Source organism: Mus caroli, unplaced genomic scaffold, assembly GCF_978045245.1.
Source record: "Mus caroli unplaced genomic scaffold, Mus_caroli_1 scaffold_6, whole genome shotgun sequence".
Lineage (NCBI taxonomy): Eukaryota > Metazoa > Chordata > Mammalia > Rodentia > Muridae > Mus > Mus caroli.
This window is the reverse complement of record NW_028227261.1, coordinates 19,778,410-19,792,994: the sequence shown is the minus strand read 5'-3', so window position 1 is coordinate 19,792,994 and position 14,585 is coordinate 19,778,410. Positions and strand designations below refer to the sequence as shown.

Sequence of the window (14,585 nt, the reverse complement as noted above, 5' to 3'; positions counted from 1 at the left end):
CATAGGGGTTTGAAGAAGGTTCTGTCTGGGCCCCAGTAACTGCTGAACCACGCTGTACCACAGCAGGAGCACCCGAGGGCCTTTTTCAGAGACACTACCTAGGTGCCGGGGTGTGGCCCAGTTGCCTTTCACCTGCAAATATCTAGCCTTGATCCCCAACCGTGCAAACAAACCCCAGAGCCTCTTAAATCAGAATAACCCGGAGTGAGACTCAGTGTCCATCTTCCACTGTCTTTGAGGATGGGGTTTTAGCATGTTGTCCAGTATTGCCTTGAACTCCTGAGCTCCACTGGTCCTCCTGCCTCAGCGTCTCCAGTGCCTCACAGTGAGCACATGCCGCTGCACACAGCGTTGGGTGTGTTAGTATTTTATTTAGTAAGAAAAAAAGTGCTTGCTATAGAAGTATGGAGGCACTGTGATCTGTCACGTCGGTGCAGGCAAAGGAGACAAGATCCCAGGGCTTGTCCCACCTGCCGGCCTAGCCAAGCTGGCAAGCTCCAGGTACCATGAGAGATCTTGCCTCAAGAAATTGAGATGGACAGCAAGAGAGGAAGACACTCAACAATGACCTCTGGCCTCTGCACACACGTGTGCACACATATGCATATGCCACACTCACAAATAAATAACACTCAAGCATGCACCGCACACAAACAAAGATAGATAGATAGATAGGACAGACAGACAGACTCTAGCTAAGCATGTATATAATACTCATGCGTAGAGAACTTGCCTGGTGCGAATGAAGCCCTGGGTTCCGTGCCCTGGTCGCAAAACAAAAACAGCACAAAACAAACAAACAAACAAACAAACAACATCTCTTCAGAAAAGTCAGACCCCCCCCCCCAGCTCAGTGTCTCTCAGATTAACTTTCTGACTCCAAAACATCGTTTGCAGAATTTGTAACCTAGGTGATGACAACTCCCCTTTGCCTCTGGCGCCCTCTTGTGGACAGGAGGTTCAGACACCTGTTTCCTCTAAGCAAAAGATGGACTTCAGATGGGCACAGGCAGGGCTGCCAATTCATCTGAATTTTTAAAAAAGATTTATGTACTTATGTATGTATTTATTTATTTGTATGTGAGTACACTGTAGCTGTACAGATGGTTGTGAGCCTTCATGTGGTTGTTGGGAATTGAATTTATGACACGTCTGCTCACTCTGTGGGTGGTTGTGAGCCACCATGTGGTTGCTGGGATTTGAACTCAGGACCTGCGGAAGAGCAGTCAGTGCTCTTACCCGCTGAGCCATCTCTCCAGCCCAAAGATTGATTGGTTGATTGATGGATTGATTGACTTTATATAAGCGAATGTTTTACAGATAGGCTTAGCTGACTTGAAATAACGTACAATTCTTAGCTGTCTATTTAGATTAATTTATATTTCCTGCTTTTGGCTTTGTTTCCCACGAGAATCAGCTTCACTCTAGGGCTAGCTGGCATTATCAGTTCCTCTTCCTTTTTTTTCTTCCTCCTCCTTCTCTTCTTCCTTTTCCTCTTCCTCCTGACCTCATTATCCTCCTGCCTCAGCCTCTGGAGTTCTTGTAACATTCAGCAGTTACTGGATTCTGTCACTGATTTGTCTCATCCGATCTTCTCCTGGGTCCCTCTTGGTCTGGCTGCCTCTCTTGGTGTGTGGCTCCTCGTCTCGGCATTTCTTCTAGGCTCTGCCCCACAGTTACCTGGCAACCTTTACAATGTTTTTAATGACATAGATGAGTATTTTGCCTGCTTTTCTGTTTGTGTACCGTGTGCATGCCTGGTGCCCACAGAGGTCAGAAAAGGGGTCAGATGCTCTGGAACTTGAGACACAGATAGTTGTGAACTGCCATATGATGATGAGAACCAAACCCAGGTCCTCTGCCAGAGCAACAAGTGCAGTCAGCAATGGTGGCGCACGCCTCTAATCCCAGCACTCGGGAGGCAGAGGCAGGCAGATCGGAGTTGAGGTCAGCCTGGTCTTCAGAGTGAGTTCCAAAGTTTTGGAAAAACAAACAAACCAAAAATGTACAAAAAACAAGAAAGAAAAGAAAACAAACAAAAAAGTGCTCTTAACTGCTGAGCCATCTCTCTAGCTCCCAGAGTACGAATCTTTTCTCGGTAGGTAGATAATTGAGTGGATGATAAAAACAGAGGTATTGGGCTGGTGAGATGGCTCAGTGGGCAAGAGCACCCGACTGCTCTTCCGAAGGTCCGGAGTTCAAATCCCAGCAACCACATGGTGGTTCACAACCATCCGTAACGAGATCTGACTCCCTCTTCTGGAGTGTCTGAAGACAGCTACAGTGTACTTACATATAATAAATAAATAAATCTTTAAAAAAAAAAACAGAGGTATTGATAAAAACAGAGGTATTGGTTTACTGTTTTCAGGACCGGCTCTGGGGGTGGAATCAGCCTTTCTCTACGACTGTGCTCTGCCCCAGTCTCCTCAGCTTTCTTTATTTCTGGTTTAGCAGGCAGCTGGGTTCTCATGTCTGCCTCTATGTCATCCACTGTAACAGTCTGCGTAAGAGTATATATAGAGGGCTGGTGAGATGGCTCAGTGGGTAAGAGCACCCGACTGCTCTTCCAAAGGTCCAGAGGTCAAATTCCAGCAACCACATGGTGGCTCACAACCATCCGTAAAGAGATCTGGCGCCCTCTTCTGGAGTGTCTGAAGACAGCTACAGTGTACTTGCATATAAAAAAAAAAAAAAAAAAAAAAGAGTATATATAGAAAAGCCAGCCTCACACAGACAGCCAGTTAGGAAGTGGGAAGGTTTTTGTTGATCGTGGTTTTTCTTTTGGATTTTTGGGACAGGGTCTCTCTACCTAGCCTTGGCTCTCTTGGAACTCATTATGTAGACCAGACTGGCTTCAAACTCACAGACATCTGCCCACCTCGGCCTCCCAAGTGCAGGAATTAAAAGTCTGCTCCACCATGCCGAGCAGGAAAGAGGAAGACTTTAATAGTTGTGCATATTCTAATACTTGTACATATTACTATCCCTTTTATAATAATAATAAAAAAATTAGCTGGGTGGTTGTGGCTTATGCCTTTAATCCCAGCACTCAGGAGGCAGAGGTAGGCAAATCTTTGAGCTACCAGGCCAGCCTGATCTATAGAGGGACTTCCAAGACCTAGGGCAACAGAGATAAACTCTTTTTCAGGGGGCTGGGGGAAGAACGAAAGAAAGAAAAAGATTTTTATCTATTTTATGTATGCATTTATTTTATGTATATATGTCTACCACATGCATGCAGTTCCTCTGGTGACCAGAAGAGGGCATCAGATTCCCCTGGGACTGGATTTATGGGCCATTGTAAGCTGCCCTATGGCAGCTGAGACCTGAACCCAGGTCCTCTGGAAGGGCAGCCAGTGCTCTTAGTCACTGAGCCATCTCAGCCCACCCCAAGATTATTTTGAAACCTTACATTCTTGTCATGGGTAACAGATGACATCAGTTGTTTTCCCAGAGATTGTGAACTCACCCCACCCACCCGCAAGAAAATGTTCAGTATCAGCGTGCACATGCCTGTGGTTTGTCAGCCACTCTGCAAAGGAAGCGGGATAAGAACCCTGATGCGCTTCGTGGGCGAGGCCCACTGGGTGACGCAGAGCAAGAGCCTTGTGCTATGGGGGCTGGGCTTAGAGGGCCTCTCAGGGACGTTCAGAGAGTGAGTGTGGCTTTCGGTCTGGGTTTGAGGGTGGTTCCTAGGGGTTTTCTGGCTTTGTCTGTTTGTTTGCACATGTGTGCTTATTTGTATGTGTGGGGCTTACAGGGGGAGATGGAAGCATCTTCCTCCGTTAGCTTCCATTCTGCTGAGGCAGGGTCTCCTTCCTGAACCCAGAGTCACTAGTCTAGCTAGCAAGCTCCAAATCTCTGATCCAGCTCCCCCGTCACCTGCCCCCTGCCTGTTTTGGGTTTTTTTGTTGTTGGTGGTTGGTGGTGATGGTGGTGTTTTTTTCTGGGGGTGGAGGGTTTGAAACACAAGTTCACGTCACCCACGTTGGCCTTGAACTCATTACACAGCTGAGGAGGACTTTGAACTCCTGATCCTCCTGTCTCCACATCTTTGGTTTCGTTTTTCAAGACAAGGTTTCTCTGTGTAGCCCTGGATGTCCTAGAACACGCTCTGTAGACCAGGCTGGCTTTGAACTCAGAGAGCCACCTGCCTCTGCCTGCCAAGGGCCTGGATTAAAGGCGTGCGCCACCACCTCCTGGCTCTGCCTCCACATCTTCAGTGATAGCATTTCAGGCAGCTTCTGTGGGCCCTGGTTTTTGGAGGAGCACCTTTGAGGGCAGCCTTGGTCGGCATTTGAGAGCTGCTGCTAAAAGCATCTTGAGCCTGGCACTCAGATGTGAGACGTAAGGATGGGATGGCGATGACCTTGACCTCTTGGCCCTTTGCTTCCTCTTGCCTGCATGACAGCGTGCACTGCCATCTGTTTTACACAGTGTTGGGAATTGAATCCAGGGCTTTGTACATCTTAGACAAACACTCTTCCACTCTGGCCCACAGCCCTCAACTCCCAAAAGCCACATTTGTTTGTTTGAGACAGATTGTCTCTATGATGAAGCTCTGGCTGTCCTGGAACTGGCTCTGTAGACTGGGTGGGTCTCAAACTCACAGAGATCCACCTGCCCCTGCCTCTCAAAGTGCACCACGCCCAGATTCTCTAAGCCACGGTCTCTAAGCCACGCCCCCTCCCCTTCCAGCAGGTTGGCCCGAGATCTCACGTGTGCTTGTGGCTTGCAGGTGGAGTATGACGCCGCCCATGGTGAACGCTTACTACTCGCCCACCAAGAACGAGATTGTGTTTCCAGCTGGAATACTGCAGGCACCGTTTTATACCCGTTCTTCACCCAAGTAGGTTATGTCTTAGCCCAGCCTCAGCAACCCCCAATCCAGTCTGGCCCAGAGCCCATAACTGACTGTTTAACCGGCCGGTCTCCTTGAGCCATTGGTGCCCAGACCTAGAGGGCCTGGAGTTGGGAAGCAGCTTTTGTGGCCCCAGTCCTCCCCTCCTGACCGCTCTTAGCTCTGCAGAGAGGGTGTGGGAGGAGCATGTCACAGAGTCAGGGTCCCCGGGAGCTGGAGAGCAGACATTCTGCCTGTGTCCCCTGAAGACAGGCTTTGGAAGCCATGGCCCCGGATTTGAATCCCAGGCTGGATATATACCGTGTGACACTTCGGCAGAGGCTGGCGTGGCCCCACCCTCTGTCCGTTCATGAGTATTAAGACCCAACTCTCTTGAGTGACATAGACACATGCCTGGCCCCCAGAGGACATAGTGGAGTGTGGCTAACTCTGCCCAGCCTCCAGCTATCTCCAAGGACTATATTCCCAGAAGCCCTTGCAGGTCGCTGCTATGTCTTGGGTCCTGTAGCTGGCTTCACCCTCACTTGTACGTTCCTTCTCCAGCGCCTTGAACTTCGGTGGCATTGGTGTCGTTGTGGGCCACGAGCTGACTCATGCTTTCGATGATCAAGGTACAGGTTGCTTGGGGGGGCCCCCCATTCAGACAGAACTGGCCTGCTTCCAGCCCACCCTCCCTTCACTTCCAAGGAGAGTCAGACAGAGCGATTAGTGTTCAGAGCTTGGTGGAATGAGCTTCAGCCGCTCTCCTCACATGTTCACGCTTCTCTTTTTTTTTTTTAAAGATTTATTTATTTTATTATATGTAAGTACACTGTAGCTGTCTTCAGACACTCCAGAAGAGGGCGCCAGATCTTGTTACGGATGGTTGTGAGCCACCATGTGGTTGCTGGGATTTGAACTCTGGACCTTCGGAAGAGCAGTGCTCTTACCCACTGAGCCATCTCACCAGCCCCTCTTTTCTTATCTATACCACGAATGTGAGGATTCCATGTATCAGTGAAAAGGTCAGGGGTTACTCCGAAGCCCCTGAGCATGGAGAGCACTCTTGCTTAGAGGTTGGCAGTAGTATTCGGCAGGGAGTATACAGTTCTCTACCATTCTAGAAACTTCTCTGGTCAGAGAAATGGCAGTCAGGCCTCATCATTAGCTAACGACCAGAATCCCACACATTGCCTCCTGCCTGGGGGATCCCATAGCCCAGAAGAAAAGGCTGGGTCCTACCTGTGGTCCTGGCATTGGCAGCCCTGGCTGGAGATCTATTCCTTGGGGTCAGGGGCCAGTATTAAAAGCCAGCCTGGGGCTGGAGAGATGGTTCAGCAGTTAAGAGCTTCCAGAGGTCCTGAGTTCAAATCCCAGCAACCACATGGTGGCTCACAACCATCTGTAATGAGATCCAATGTGCTCTTCTGTCGTGTTTGAAGACAGCTATAGTGTACTCATGTACATAAAATAAATAAATCTCTTTTAAAAAGGCCAACCCTGGTCCTCTGTGCCCTTGAATTTACCATGAGTCACTCCCATCCACATACCCCAGAGGAGGAGCATCAGTGGGTCCCTTGAGTGACCACTCTCCTCCATCATCCACAGGTCGGGAGTACGACAAGGATGGGAACCTTCGACCCTGGTGGAAGAACTCGTCCGTGGAGGCGTTCAAGCAGCAGACGGAGTGCATGGTGCAGCAATACAGCAACTACAGCGTGAACGGGGAGCCCGTGAACGGTCGACACACCCTCGGGGAGAACATTGCCGACAACGGGGGACTCAAGGCGGCCTACCGGGTACGTCCGCTCCTCATGGGCACTGTCCTGGGTCTGAGTCTGTTCAAGTGTCTCGTCGGCAGAGAGGATGGGGACAGAAGCTCCACGCCCCTGGGCTTTGCTGGGTGGAGTGGCTGAGTGCCGACTGAGAAAATAGTAGGAGCTCAGCCCACAGAAGGCTTCCTGCTGGAAACCTGTCTTCATAAGACACGGGGGAAGGATCGGGCCTGCTGCACAGCCTGGCCATTCCTTCCAGAAGTGGGGGCCTGGGTGGGAGGGGGCCTGTATTGACCACTTTTTTCTTTCTTTTTTTTTTTTTTTTCTTTTTTTTTGGTTTTTGAAGACAGGGTTTCTCTGTGTAGTCCTAGCTGTCCTGGAACTCACTCTGTAGACCAGGCTGGCCTTGAACTCGGAGATCTGCCTGCCTCTGCCTCCCGAGTGCTGGGATTAAAGGCGTGCGCCACCACGCCCGGCGGCCACTTTTTTCATTGTGAGAAAATACTTGAGTTCTGGTTTGCAGAGGGGGATATAGTCTGGTTTTTTTTTTGGGGGGGGGGAGGCATGGCAGCAGGGGGGGGGAGCTGACTGGTCACATCCCCTCTGCAGACAGGACTTAGAAAACAAACAGGAGCCGGGCGTGGTGGCGCACGCCTTTAATCCCAGCACTCGGGAGGCAGAGGCAGGCGGATTTCTGAGTTCGAGGCCAGCCTGGTCTACAAAGTGAGTTCCAGGACAGCCAGGGCTATACAGAGAAACCCTGTCTCGAAAAACCAAAAAAAAAAAAAAGAAAACAAACAGGAAGTAGGTTGGGCTGTAAGCCTGGAGGCCCGCCCCCAGTGACCCACTTCCTCCAGTGAGACACCACCTCCTAAAGATTTCACGACCTTTCCAGAGAGCAGCACCATCTGGCAGCCAAGTGTTCAAACATGAACCAGTGGAGGACACTGCACATGTAGATCACAGCAGGGGCATTGATAGGGTTCTGGGTTCGAGTCCTGGGACTGGCATGATTCACCTGAGTTGTGTGACTGAAAACTGTTAACACCTGACTGGTAGGCCATTGGGAAGGTGAAACCAGGTGACTTGGACCCACAGGTGACCCAGAGAGGCACTCTTGAGATGTCAGTTAAGTTAGGTAGAAGAGAAAACAGACTGGGAAAAGGTGTAGATCTAGCAGAGGGCAGTACAGAGGATCTTCCTAGCCGTGACTATAAGAATAGACACGCAGAAAAGCAATGTTTACTGGGCCGTGCTGTGAGCAGACTCCAGGTCGCCAGCATTGCTCAAGAATTGGTGCTGGCATCTCATCTCCATTTTGCAGATACGGGAACTGAGTTCAGAAGTGTATCAAAGCTGGCCTAGCCTCTGTCCGTCAGCAGGTATATATTGAGAGCCTTCTGCCCACCTGTGCTGTGTCTGAGGCCCAAGAGTGAAGCTGGCAGGTGGGAGCTGCTCTCACAAAGCCTGTAACATACACGGAGGCCGAGGTCAAGCAAGAAAAGCCTGGTGACAGAAGGGAGAGCCTGTCTGCTATTGATTGTGTGAAAGGCACTAATGGGGCCAGCAATGGATTAAGGACCCAAGCCTGGCCTTCTGGAAGGAACAACATTTGAATTATGGCCTACCAGGGATCTCTGAGATCTTTTGACATTACAACACGATGTTATTGACATTACAACATGATGTTATTGCCAACAAACATCATGCTTGAGAACTGCACAGTTGGGGGGCCAGAGGTTCCTTTTAACTCAGCGGTTAAAAGCACTGGCTGATCTTCCAGAGGACCCAGGTTCAATTCCCAGCACCCACATGGCAGCTCACAGCTCCATTTCCAGAGGCTCTGACACCCTCAGACAGACAGGCATGCAGGCAAAATACCAATGCACATGAAATGTAAAAAAAAAAAAAAAAACACAACAAACAAACAAACAAAAAACCCTGCACAATTAAGTTTCAAAGACAATCTGGGGCTGGAGAGATGGCTCAGAAGTTAAGAGCATTGGCTGTTTTTCCAAAGGTCCTGAGTTCAATTCTCAGCAACCATCTTGTGGCTCACAGCCATCTGTAATGAGGTCTGGTGCCCTCTTCTGGTGAGCAGGTGTACATGCAGGCAGAACATTGCATACATAATAAGTAAATCTTTAAAAACAAAAACAAAACAATCTGGTTGCGGGTGAAACCCTGCTGGCAGAGCCCTTGTCTGGCATGCATGAAGTCTGGGGTTTGATCCCCAGTACTCTGTAAAAACCAGACCTGATGATGGTGAGCAAGACCAAGGACAGCCTGGGCTAGCTGAGTGAGACCTTGTCAAACACACACACACACACACACACAGCCTCCTGTGTTAAGTGAGCTTATGGTTGTGTGTCAGGGACTGCATCACTGCATCATTAACACCACAGGCTGCAGGTTGGACGTGCCTGAATTATAAAAAGAGACAGAAAAGCTGGGGGCATCGTCTTAGTACAAAGAAAAGTGAGTGCAGAAGCCATGAGGTGGACCCCAGCCTGGTACATTCAGGGACAGGAAGAAGTCGGGGGCAGAGTCGAATGAGGGTGCTGAGCTGGCGAGTAGCCCGGATGAGAGCTATGCGAACTCCCGCAGCTGAGGCAGGGAGCTTCAGTTCTGCCATGAAGACAGGGTTCTTATCGAGGACAACAGGCTGGAGAGATGGCTCAGCTGTTAAGGGCAACGGCTGCTCTTCCAGGGGTCCTGGTTTGGTTCCCTGCACCCATGGGATGGCTCACAACCCCATGCATGCAGGCAAAACGCTCAGACACATAAAAGTAAATACATCTAAAAGAAATTTTGATAATTATTTTTAGAAGGTGGGTGGCGGGGAGTTGGGGGTGTGGAGGAGCTGTGGCCGCAGCCTGCGAGCCACTGTTTCCATGGTTCCAAGGAACAAGGCCACGCCCGTCATTCCTGTGTTATCTGTGGTTCCAGTTTAAACTATGAGCGGCTGAGTGGGTACAGCCGGGACCCCGCCCACAAAGCTGTGGAAGGTTTCCTGTCCCAGCTCTCAAGGAAGTCAGGCACAACTACCTGGGAAGGCTCACTGAGGCCTCCACTTGGGAAAGAATCGACTTGAGTCAGGGTAGCCAGTCAGACAGCGGTTCGGGGTTGTCCAGACAAGAGGTACCTGGGCAGGGTGACGTGGTCGGATCTGGGAGGTTTGGTTTGATTGAAGGAATCAAAGACTGAAGAGTTCTATCTAGCCTTCGGGCTCAAGCAGCTGCGGGGAGAAGGAGAGGACTGTTGACTATGATAGGGAAGCTCTAAGTGTGTGTGTGTGTGTGTATGTGTGTAGGTGAGAATGGGCAGAGCTGAGAGCTGTCATTCCATTTGTGCCCTGTGGAGTTTGAGTGAAATGCATCTTGGGTATCTGGCTGGGACCATTAAGATAAACACATCTGGAAAGAGGCTGGAGCAGAAAGCATACATTTGACAGCTGTCATGGTTGAGTGTGTGTTTTAGGCCATAGGGTTGAATTCATCCCCTTCTGAATGGGGACACAGAAGGAAAACTCCCAGGCACCCACCTCTTCCCCTGTACCTCCTCCATAGTGGCCGCCCTCACCAGTGTCTAAACTCTGGTGTTCTCTCCTCGCAGGCGTACCAGAACTGGGTAAAGAAGAACGGAGCTGAGCAGACGCTGCCCACCCTGGGTCTCACCAGCGACCAGCTCTTCTTCCTGGGATTTGCACAGGTGAGCTCACCACGGGGGGAAAAAGGCCGGTGTGGCCCATCATGGGGGGGTACAAGAACTTCAGAACCAGAGGCACGTTCCTCTCACGTGGCACCTTCCTAAGTCATCAGACTGACTCTGGGACATCCCATCTCTCTATTAGTGGTTCCCAACCTGTGGGTCACAGCTTGTGGTGTGGGGGAGGGTCAAGTGACCCTTTCACAGGGTTCACCCAAGGCCATCAGGAAACACAGTTACTTACATTAGGATTCATAACAGTAGCGAAGTTAGAGTTATGAAGTAGCAGTGAAAACGATTTTATGGTGGGGGGGGTCACCACACCATGAGGTGTTCAGGGTCTCATCATTAGGAAGGGTGAGAACTACTGCCCTATACTGAGGTGAGATGCAAGGAAGGGAGGAAGGACTAAACTCGAAATGAAGGACGCTGGAGAGAGATAGCTCAGTGGTTACTGCACTGCCGCACTTACAGAGGACCTGGTTTGGTTCCCAGCACCCCAATAGTGGCTCACAACCATCCATAACTCTGGTTTCCGGGAGGCCAGACACACTTTCCTGGCCTCCAAGGACGCTGCACACATGTGCAGCACTGGCAAAACACTCATGCACGTAAAAATAAAACCAAAGATCTAAAAAGAAAAGAAAACGGATGGAGATACCATGGTGGGGCAGATGTAGCCCGGCTGGGTGCCTACTGCAAGGTGACTCGAGTTTCATCCCAACACTGCTTAGCCATGAAGGGCATGGCAGCACTCGGCTAGAATCTCAGCACTCGGGATAGAGAGGCAAGAGGTTCAGAAGGTCAAGCTACATAGAAAATTCGGGGCCAGCCTGGGCTACATAAGAAGCTGTCTCAAAAACAAAAGGGGTCCTGTAGATTAGACAGCAAGGTGATCCAAGATCCCTGCTAGGTTTAGGATTCTAGAAATTTGTCTCCCCCCTGCCCCCACCTTGAGACAAAGTCTCACTATGTAGCCTAGGCTAGCTTTAAAATTCACAGAGATCTGTCTGCGTTCTGCCTCCCTGGTGCTGGGATTAAAGGCTTGTGCCATCATGCCTGGTTCTAGAAGTTTCTGAAACTTGGTTGTCCTTGAGTGTGCCCCCAGCCACGAGCCTTCTGTTGGTGCCTGGAATTATCAGGCAGTTAAGCAGGGTGTCCTTCCCAGCAAAGGAGAGTTCTGGATCAAATCCTCCAAGGTGTCTGAGTAACGTGTGGCAGACTAATGAGCCAGGTGCAGGAGGGTCAGAGCCTTTGCTCTGGCTGGAGGGGCAAAGGGCAGAAACCCCTGCCAGAGAGGGTGCCACCTGTAGGCGTATCTGCCCTCTGGCCTCCTTATGTCACCCACTCCTGGCTCACTGGGATGGCAGGCTCATTCTGCTACTGTCGTAAGGAGGCCAGTGCAGCAGCTTCAGCCCCCACAGTGACCCCAGCTTCCCTTCATTACCACCCCACCCGCCACCCCCAGGTCTGGTGCTCTGTCCGCACACCTGAGAGCTCCCACGAAGGCCTCATCACCGATCCGCACAGCCCCTCTCGCTTCCGGGTCATCGGCTCGCTCTCCAACTCCAAGGAGTTCTCAGAACACTTTCGCTGCCCACCTGGCTCTCCCATGAACCCTCATCACAAGTGCGAAGTCTGGTAAGGGCTGAAGCGCAAAGAGCACAGACAGAAAAAGGGAAGGAGCTGCAGTCGGCTCCCAGCGGAGCCATGCTGCCACCCTCCTCCCAGTCCCTCGGCCTAGGGCCCCTTCCCCACCCTGGAGAGTATGCAGCCATCCTAAGCCTAAGATGGATGGAGCCTCACCACTCGAAGCCAAGATTTGACCCCCTGTGAAGCTCCGGCATCCTGGACACCGGTGCGTGATGCTAGGCGGGCCTTTGGGTGTGTCAAGCTGGTGGCTTGCCAGCCCTGGGCCTCACACTGACAATGGCAATGGGACATGGCCCCCTGCCCACATCCAATGCCAGATACACCACAATACCACTGTGTCAAATGCTTTAAAGATATATTTTTGGGGAGACTATTTTTTAAGCATTATGGAATACACTGGAAATCTTCAGGGAAAATGCATTTTAAACACTTTTTTTAAAAAAGAAAAGAAAAGATTAGTATATTTATTATGTTCTCTTTTTTTCTAAACAACCTGTGGACAAAGGAAACCCCACTAACTTACCCCCAGGGGACCTCAGGCTGCTGAGAAGGCCGCCAGTTTGAGCGAGCACTACTTTAGCCCATTGCTGGTGAAATTACTTCTACAGTCACCCGTGCAATCAAGAGATGTAGGGGCTCAGGCAGAGGGGGTGACCAGCTGAAGGGCCGGCCTGGTTTATGGGCGTGACCTTCTCAGCTTACCTGTCCTGTCTCTGGAGTCCAACCATGGGAACCCCAACAAGGATGGGCTGATACCCAAGTTGATAGTTGTGGCAGCACAAAGGCAGAGTAATGGCCTCCATACAATGTGGCACCCCAACACTCTAGACTAGAACATAGGAGCCCGTTGGAGCTGAGAACCCACACCCCATCAGATGCACCCTGTTGTCCAAAGATGTCTTTTTTTTTTTTTTTCGGTTCCACCTCTTCTGGCCTTGGGACCCGTTGCCTCTCTGTAGCAATTCTGACATCCTGAAGTGGTCAGCTTCACTGACCCTCTGTGCCGAGGGAAAGGGAAAAAAAAAAAAACAACCCAGCCCCGTTCTCCCTCCAAGCTCTGTAGCCCGTAGTTGCCCTGGCCTGGCTCCTGGGACCCCCTTCTCTAGTGCCTTACCCCAGGCTGCAGACCCTGAGCCCCACTAAGAGGCAGCATTTGGCTTGCTTTCCCAGTGGAGCCCCCAAGTGTCCTGACTAGAAGCCTACACCATAGCCCCATTTCCAGAAGCCCCAGGGTACCGCCCCAACCTGCCTACAGGACAGCCATTCCAGATAGATGGCCAGTGTCGGGAGCTGCTGACCTCTCAGGCTTTCAGCCACCCGTGGCATTGAATCAATTCAGTCCTTGTAGATAGAGGGATTCGCCTCCCCCCTCCCCCTCTCTGTTTTTTTGGAGGTGGATGCTGTAGCCAGAGCAGGCCAAGACTGGACCGTTCCCAGCCCCATTGGGCTCCAGGGAATGGCGGAACGTCATCCACCCACAGCATCATGTAATAGATATGTGGACTCCCACTAGGTGGCGCTCACCGCAGTTCTCATGACTCCGGCAGGGAGCAAGCTCTTGTGATATGTGTGCGAGAAGGCTAGTAGTGGCCATTACAGCCCCTGGCAGGCCATGCTCTCACACCACACAGCACGGCGTGCGCTCACACACACACACACACACACACACACACACCTGGAAGCCGGAGTCCTCCTTGACCAAGACGCAGAGACAATATGGTCTCGGCCCCACTTGCTAGGACAGGAACTACAAGCAGGTGCCTGGCAAGGTTCTTGCTCCCTGTAAACACAGTCGAGGTCTCGGCTCTTGGGGGGGTGGGGGGGCGGAGAAGGGAACATAAGGAAGCAGGAAGGTGCTGGGGCCGTGCCCTGCCACACAAAGGGGGCCTTCTGGGTCTGGATCATCTGCCCTTTCTATCCCATCGCCTTGCCTCTCCATAGAGTGGCAGTCCTGGATACTGGTATCTAGAAGCGGGGTTCTGAACTGGGTTCAGCCATATGGACATTGCTCAGGGTGTGCAGGGAACCAAGGCAGGAAGACCCAGACTGGTTAGGGATGGATGGGCACAAAAGCAGCATCCCAACCCCCTCCCCTCCAGAGATTTGAGAAGGGCAGTAGTGGGAAGGGCACCTGCCCTCAGAAAGACCCCTTCTCTCAAGCCCGGAGTTTCCCTGCAGGCACAAGGACATGGGGTTTGGAGCTGGGGGACTCTTTATTTTTTTGTATTATTGTGTTTTGTGCTACTGTAGTTTGGGTGTGGCACTATTATAATTAAAATAAAGTACTTATACCAAGTGTGTCTGTGTGTCTGTCCTTGGAGGATGTGTGTCCTGGATCGTGGGAGGGACCCTGGACAGCACAAAGCTACCTGTTCTTTGAGAAGTCTAAGCCCCTGATGAGTAACAGGTTATTGCTGCCTGTGCCACCCCCCACCCCCAGCCATTCCTTCCAGGAGGTGCTTTGTAAGTACTCCTTGCTGGTGAGAACTGTGCCCTCCTCCCCCCACGCACACACATGCAAATACCCACGAGCACACATGCACCCTCACATATGCACATGCGTGCGCTCACGCACACACACACACACACACACACACACACACACA

General features: G+C 51.2%; 1 protein-coding gene across 3 annotated transcripts in view; it reads left to right on the top strand.

The window, feature by feature from the left end:
* The window catches only part of Ece1 (endothelin converting enzyme 1), a 107,234-nt gene extending 92,959 nt beyond the window's left edge, over positions 1–14,275 (top strand). For all 3 annotated transcript variants that reach the window (XM_021160195.3, XM_021160196.2, XM_021160194.3), the window contains 5 exons: positions 4,742–4,852; positions 5,408–5,475; positions 6,452–6,642; positions 10,234–10,329; positions 11,795–14,275. In XM_021160195.3, the coding sequence (XP_021015854.1) occupies positions 4,742–4,852; positions 5,408–5,475; positions 6,452–6,642; positions 10,234–10,329; positions 11,795–11,971 (643 nt within the window). In that variant the 3' untranslated portion in view covers positions 11,972–14,275. The remainder of the gene's footprint in view (positions 1–4,741; positions 4,853–5,407; positions 5,476–6,451; positions 6,643–10,233; positions 10,330–11,794) is intronic.
* Positions 14,276–14,585: the final 310 nt, after the last annotated feature.